Genomic DNA, 7,818 nt, shown 5'->3' with positions numbered 1-7,818 from the left:
AGACCCCATCTCTACTAAAAATACAAAAAAAAAATTAGCTGGGCATGGTGGCACGTGCCTGTAATCCCAGCTACTCGGGAGGCTGAGGCAGGAGAATTGCTTGAACCCAGGAGGCGGAGGTTGCAGTGAGCCGAGATTGCGCCATTGCACTCCAGCCTGGGTCACAAGAGCGAAATTCTGTCTCAAAAAAAAAAAAAAGGTTTCTTAATTTTTATGATTTACTCTTGAACCTGAAGATTATTTAATTATATAGTTAGCTTCCAAACATATAAGATTTGAAAAGGTATTTCTTCTCTATTAATGTTTAATGTTAATGCATTATAATCTATATAACATTTATACTTTAGAATTAAAGAGTTTTTTATATCTTAATGAAATGTCAGTTTTTGTAAAAGTATATGTGTGCTTGAAAAAACAGTTATTCTCTGTTTGGTGAAGAGTCTAATACATAATATATATAATATATAATATTAATTGCATTGTAATAATCAATAAATTACATTTCTGAACTCTGTTAAAATTTCTAACTATAATATCTATCTGTCATTGATTTAGTTATTTATATGTATCTCACTGAAGTTGTTTTTATTATTTATTACTTAATATTCCAGGATATATAGTAATGTAGATTTATTATATTTATACCAGTTGCTATAATGTTCTTTTAAATGATATAAATATTATTCTCTGTCCTTAAGTGTGTGTGCATATGTGCGTGATTTTAAAATTTCAGCATGCATCAAGAAACTAACCATTTTTCTTCATTGCCAAAATAATCAGATCACACTTAAAAAAATAATTAGCTGGGCATAATGGCTCATGTCTATAATTCCAGCACTTTAGGAAGCTCAGATAGAAAGATCACTTGAGGCGAGGAGTTCAAGACTAGTTTGGGCAACAATGTGAGGCCCTGTCTCTATGGAAAAAAAATTTTTTTTAATTAGACAGGTGAGGAGGCACACACCTGTAGTCCCAGCTATTTAGGAGGCTGAGGTGGAGTATTACTTGAGCCCAGGGGTTAGGATACAGTGAGTCATGATCCTACTCTAACCTGGGGGACGGGACTCTAAACAATTAGTAATTAGATCAGTAATAATGCCTTAATATTACTCATACCCAATCATTCATTCATACTATAGTCGAAATGTTCTCTAGTGCCTTAAAAATACTTACAGCTGGTTATGTAAATCAAGATTCAACTAGTCCTTTATGTTGTATCCAGTTGTTATGTCCTTAAATCTCTCTTATCCCTTGAATGAGCCTTTATCAATGAGACCAGACCAATTGTTCTGTGGAATTATCCACCTTCTGAATTTTCTGAAAGCTTCCTCATGGTATCATTTAGATTGTTCCTCCATCTTCTGTATAATGATTATCCATTTTGGCTAGTGGGCATCTTTTCAGTCTAGGACCTGCAGACTTTTAATATTATCCCATTACTTAGTGAAAGTTTCATTTTACACTGGTACAAGATATCCAAGGCTTTCTTCCATGTCCAGACCACAGATTAGCTATGTCTCAAGGAGCTCTAGCTCTCTGGAATGGCATATGGTATTAGAGACATTGTGACCACTGTTTCCTTAAATCCCACTTTTTAAAAATTATTATTAAGATTGCAGCCCCAGCTTTCATTTGGTGCATATTTGTCTGGCATATATTTACCCATCTTTTTATTTTCAAATTTTCTATTCAGTTTTTTTGGAATAGTAAATGTATAATTTGAAATAAGGTGGCATCAACGAGTACCAATAAAACAGTATTAAATAAATGTAAATGGGTTAAATAAGCAATTAAAACACAAAGACTCTCAGGGAAAAAACTTTAAACCACAAGATCAAAATATGTTTTTTAGAACTGGCATATTTTCAAGAGAATCTAACCCTGATCATCCATGCCTGTCTCTAATGTCTCCCAAGTACTGAATTTTTTCTTTATACTAGTCAGTGTTAATAGAAACCCAATTAGTAGCCAAAATCTGACTTGATCATCTAAAATATTGATCTCATTTGATGACTGTCACATTGCTGAATGTTAAGAACTATTATTATTTACTCCATTTTACACATGAGGAAGGTGGAGACCTAGAAGAGTTCTGCCAATTGTTGAATAGCACAGAGCTGTTGAGTTGCCATTTGGTCTGTGCTAGAGTCTATGTTTTAACCAGTGTCACTTAATTTTGTTTCTGATTTCACCAGATACAGTATCCATGCTTGGTCAGAACTACAGCACCATGTCTGAATTTATCCTCTTTGGCTTCTCAGCCTTTCCCCAGCAGCTCCTCCCCGTCTTGTTCCTGCTGTACCTCCTGATGTACCTGTTCACATTACTGGGGAACCTTCTCATCATGGCTACAGTCTGGATTGAACACAGACTCCACACACCTATGTACCTCTTCTTGTGTGCCCTCTCCATCTCTGAGATTCTGTTCACTGTTGCCATCACCCCTCGTATGCTCGCTGATCTGCTCTCCACCCATCATTCCATCACCTTTCTGGCTTGTGCCAGCCAGATGTTCTTCTCCTTCACATTTGGCTTCACTCACTCCTTCCTTCTCATGGTCATGGGCTATGATCGCTACGTGGCCATCTGCCACCCACTGCATTACAACATGTTCATGAGCCCCCGTGGCTGTGCCCGTCTTGTGGCCTGGACCTGGGCTGGTGGCTCAGTCATGGGGATGATGGTGACAATGATAGTTTTTCACCTCACTTTCTGTGGGTCTACTGTGATCCAACATTTTGCCTGCCATGTGTTTTCCCTCTTGAAGTTGGCCTGTGGAAACAACACATCATCTGTTATCATGGGTGTGATGCTGGTATGTGTCACAGCCCTGGGAGGCTGTTTACTCCTCCTCATCCTCTCCTATGTCTTCATTGTGGCTGCCATCTTAAGGATTCCCTCTGCTGAGGGCCGGCACAAGACTTTCTCCACATGTGTATCCCACCTCACTGTGGTGGTCGTGCACTATAGTTTTGCCTCCATTATTTACTTCAAGCCCAAGGGCCTCCATTCTATGTACAGTGATGCCTTGATGGCCACCACCTATACTGTCTTCACCCCCTTCCTTAGCCCAATCATTTTCAGCCTAAGGAACAAGGAGCTGAAGAATGCCATACATAAAAACTTTTGCAGAAAATTCTGTCCTCTAAGCTCCTGAATGCCAGTTTATTGGTGAAAAAATATAATAGAAGCACTGAGGATAATGTCTGTCTCCATAGAACTATTGTAAGGGTTGAGGTATGTGAAAATACATGTTTGATACATACTAGCTATTGTTTCCACTCCCTTTTTGCTTAGACTCAAGTGATTATAATGTCTTGTTTATGAACCATTGTGATGAACTTTATCCCATTATTTGTGCCTGGAAATGTGTTTTCTGTCTATGGGCAGGTGGGGATCATCACGTGGATGCATGTGGGCACTTATGAACATGGTTCTTCTTGAATGAACAGGCAAAAAAATGTTTTATTTTCCCCTGGTGTAAGAAAAAGCAAGAAAAACATGATAGTCATAAATGCCACCAAGCATTTAATTTTTTTCTATGTATCCAGTACTGTGTCCAGTGTTTTATAAATATTATCCTATTAATTAGAAGAAATGTACAAAGGAAAATAAACGACTTGTCTAAGATAAACTGGTTTCTTATTTAAAGTTCCTCACTGTCTTTGGGAGAGGTATAGCCTAAGTGTATGTGTGTATGTTAATATGTTGAGTTGAGTGAAGGATGTCAGAATACAAAAGTGGAGAGAGAGCAAGAAGGAGAGAGAGAGATACAGAGCCAGAGACAGAAGAAAGAGAGAGAAAAAGCAGGTGTCAAGTAAGAAGGGAGTTCTGTAGAATTTTTGGTCTGTACAGGAAATGTAATAACTAAGAATTTGGGGCAAAATCTGGCAAAGGGAGGAAGATGGAAAAAAAAGGAGGTTGGTAATAGGGCTTTAACATGTCTTAATAATAGGGCTGTAATATGTCCTAATAAGATAGCCACGTCTCTCCTCCAAGCCTTTTTGACACAGTTGCTCTGCAATCTCAGTGAGTCATTCTAGGACATGTTCTCCCTTGCCTCTAATGGATACATTAATTATCTGGTTTCTCGTTCTGATCATTGGTTCCACCAGCTGAGGAATGAATGTTATTTTTATGTTGTGACTGCTCTTCTAATGCTACTCATAGAGTCCTCACCTCTGCTTCCTGCTGGTGCTGGAATGTAGAAGTCAACACTGAAAGAGATTTCATTCTAGAACAGCAGAGATCACCGCCTTACAAGGTCAAAAGGTGACATGCTTGGAAGAAGTTTTATCCTATGTTTATGCTATAAAATTCCAAACAAAAACAAACTATCCTTTGCATTATCCAGCATACTCTGGGGAAGACTTGAATGTGTGCTTATCATCAGTGAAGCACTACAGCATCCAGTGAGACAGCCCCTGGGAATACAGTCACAGACAGTGAAGAGACACACTTGATGATGGAAATGGCATTAAATATGTCCTACGAAAGTGCTGCAGAGGCAGAAATTTCTATTCAAATAAATAGAAAAGTTTTTGCAATAGCCAAGGTGTTGTATTACTACTTCGTTACCTTTTTCCTTCTACTTTCTTTTGATTAGTGTTAGTACCGTATGCCTTTCTCCATCCATTTACTTTTTACTTTATATATGCCTTTATATTTACAGTGGTTTTCTTGTTTAAAAAAAAACACTTGGTCGGGCGCGGTGCCTATAATCCCAGCACTTTGGGAGGCCAAGGCAGGTGGATCACGAGGTCAACAGATCGAGACCATCCTGGTCAACGAGGTGAAACCCGTCTCTACTAAAAATATAAAAATTAGCTGGGCATGGTGGTGCATGCCTGTAGTCCCAGCTACTCGGGAGGCTGAGGCAGGAGAATTGCTTGAACCCAGGAGGTGGAGGTTACGGTGAGCCGAGATCACGCCATTGCACCCCAGCCTGGGTAACAAGAGCAAAACTCCATCTCAAAAAAAAACACTTATAGCTGAGTCTTATTCTTTTTATCTGCTCTGACAATCTCTGTATTTTAATTGATGCATTTTAATTACTAATTAGCTAAATCATTTCTTACTACAGTCACTCTGTTATGCTAGCAACTACTAGGTCTTATACATTCATTCCTACTAGATTTTAGTACCGATTAACCATTCCCACTCCCTTAAAAGCCTCTGGTACCAATTAACCATTCCACCAACTACCCTTAAAAGCCTCTGGTAACCATTCTTCTACTTTCTATCCTTGTAAGTTCAATTTTTGTATTTTTTAGCTTCCACAAATAAGTGAGAACACTCTAAGTTTGTCATTCGGTGTCTGGCTTATTTTACATAACATATTGTCCTCAAGTTCCATCCATGTGGTTACAAATGACAGAATCTCATTCTTTTTATCACTGAATAGTACTCCATCATGTATATGTACCACATTTTCTTTATCCATTCAATTGTTAATGGACACTCTGATTGCCTCAAAATCTTGGCTATTTTGAATAGTGCTGGAATAATCATAGGACAGCAGGTATCTCTTTGATATATTGATTTCCTTTCTTTGGGGTATATACCAGCAGTGGGATTACTGGATGGTATGGTGGCCATATTTTTAGTTTTTTGAGGAACCTCCAAACTGTTCTCCATAGTGGTGGTACTAACTTACATTCCCACCAACAGCGTACAAGGGTTCCCTTTCCTCCACATCCTCACCAGTATTTATTATTTCCTATTTTTGGGATAGAGACCATTTTTACTGGGGTGAGATAATTTCTTATTATAGTTTTGATTTCCATTTCTCTCCTAAATGAATTATCTTCAGGGTTTATTTATTTATTTATTGAGATGGGGTTTCTCTATGTTGGTCAGCCTGGTCTTGAACTCCTGACCTCAGGTAATCCGCCCCCTTCAGCCTCCCAAAATGCTGGGATTACAGGCATGAGCCACCGCACCTGGCCCTTCAGGATCTTTTAATATACCTTTTTGCCTTTTCTATGTCTTCTTCTGAGTAATGTCTATTCATAAGTTTTGCCACTTAAAAAATATATTTTGTGTATGTATATATAGTAGGTGTATGTATTTATGGGATACTTGAGATGTCTTGATACAGGAATGCAATAAAAAATAATCATACCACGCAAAATGGGGTATCCACCCCTTCCAGCATGTATTCTTTGTATTGAAAACAATCTTGTTTACTCTTTTAGATATTTTTAAATGTGCAATTAAATTGTTATTGACTATAGTCACCTTGTTGTGCTATCAAATACTAAATTTTATTGATTCTATTTTTTTGTACTCATTAACTATTCCCCTTGCTCCTCCCAACCACCCATCACTATCCTTCCCAGCCTATGGCAATTTCATAAGTTCAACTGTTTTGATTTTTAGATTTCACAAATATTTGAGAACATGTGATGTTTGTCTTTCTTTGCCTGGCTTACCAAAACCTGTGGGATACAGTGAAAGCAGCAATAAGGGGAAGGTTTATGGCTCTCACTGTATCCCATAGGTTTTGGTATATTGGGGTTCCATTATCATTTGCTTAATGAAATTTTTCAATTTCCTTCTCAATTTTTTTGTGGACAAGCTGGTCATTCTGGAGCGTTTTGTTTAATGCCCATGTGTTTGTAGAGTTTCCAAATTTTATCTTATTGCTTTCTAGTTTTAGGCCACTGTGACCAGACAAGCTGCTTGATATTATTTCAGTTTTTGAATGTTTTCAGACTTGTTTTGGGTTCAAACATCTGGTGTATCCTTGAGAATGATCTATGCGCTGAGGAAAAGGATGTGTATTCTGCAGTCACTGGAGGAAATGTTCTGTAAATATCAATTAGGTCCAGGAGATGACAACCTTCTTGTCTCTGTTTATAGTTTTTGTCTTGACATCTATATTGTATGATATAAATATAGCTACTCCTGTGCTTTTTAAACTTCTATTGGCATGTTTTTTTTCTGTCCTATCATTTTATGACTACGGGATTTTTTGTTTGTTTGTTTGTTTGTTTTGAGATGGAGTCCCACTCTGTCACCAGGCTGGAGTGCAAGTGGTGTGATCTCAGATCACTGCAACCTCCACCTCCTGGGTTCAGGTGATTCTCCTGCCTCAGCCTCCTGAGTAGGTGGGACTACAGGCACCTGCCACCATGCCCAGCTAATTTTTGTATTTTTAGTAGAGACAAGGTTTCACCATGTTGGCCAGGATGGTCTTGATCTCTTGACCTCATGGTCTGTCCACCTCAGCCTCCCAAAGTGCTGGGATTACAGGTGTGAGCCACTGCACCCAGCCAGATGATGCATTTTTTACAGGTGAAGTGTGCTTCTTGAAGGTAACAAATCATTGGGTCTTTTTTTTTTTTTTTAAATCCACATAGCCACTCTGTCTTTTGATTGAAGAGTTTCATTTATTTACATTCCATGTTATGATTGATAAGTAAGGACTGACTTGGAAAGTCTTTATTTCTCCTTCATCTTTGAAGAATACTTTTACTGAATTTACTATTCTAGGGTAAAAGATTTTTCCTTCAGCACTTCAAATATGTCATGTCACTTTCTCCTGGCCTGTAAGGTTTCTACTGAAAAGTCTGCTGCCAGATGTGTTGGAGCTCTGTTTTATGTTGTTTCTTTTCTCTTGCTGCTTTTAGGGTTCTTTCTTTATCCTTAACCCTAGGGAGTTTGATTATTAAATGCTTTGTGATAGTCTACTTTGGGTTCAATCTGCTGGCTGTTCTGTTACCTTCTTGTACTTGGATATTGATATTTTTTTTTGTTATTGTACTTTAAGCTCTGGAGTACATGTACACATCCAGCCAAACTAAGCTTCATAAA

At 38.1% G+C, this 7,818-nt stretch overlaps 1 protein-coding gene across 1 annotated transcript; it reads left to right on the top strand.

Moving 5' to 3' along the window:
• Positions 1 to 1,928: 1,928 nt before the first annotated feature.
• On the top strand, positions 1,929 to 3,717 carry OR10H4 (olfactory receptor, family 10, subfamily H, member 4). Its single transcript, XM_002761852.5, has one exon. The coding sequence runs from the start codon at positions 2,207 to 2,209 to the stop codon at positions 3,155 to 3,157; it is 951 nt and encodes a 316-aa protein (XP_002761898.3). The 5' UTR covers positions 1,929 to 2,206; the 3' UTR covers positions 3,158 to 3,717.
• Positions 3,718 to 7,818: the final 4,101 nt, after the last annotated feature.

This window comes from Callithrix jacchus, chromosome 22, assembly GCF_049354715.1.
Source record: "Callithrix jacchus isolate 240 chromosome 22, calJac240_pri, whole genome shotgun sequence".
Classification (NCBI taxonomy): domain Eukaryota; kingdom Metazoa; phylum Chordata; class Mammalia; order Primates; family Cebidae; genus Callithrix; species Callithrix jacchus.
Note: the sequence above shows the minus strand (reverse complement) of the source record. Positions and strands in the feature narration are given on the sequence as shown.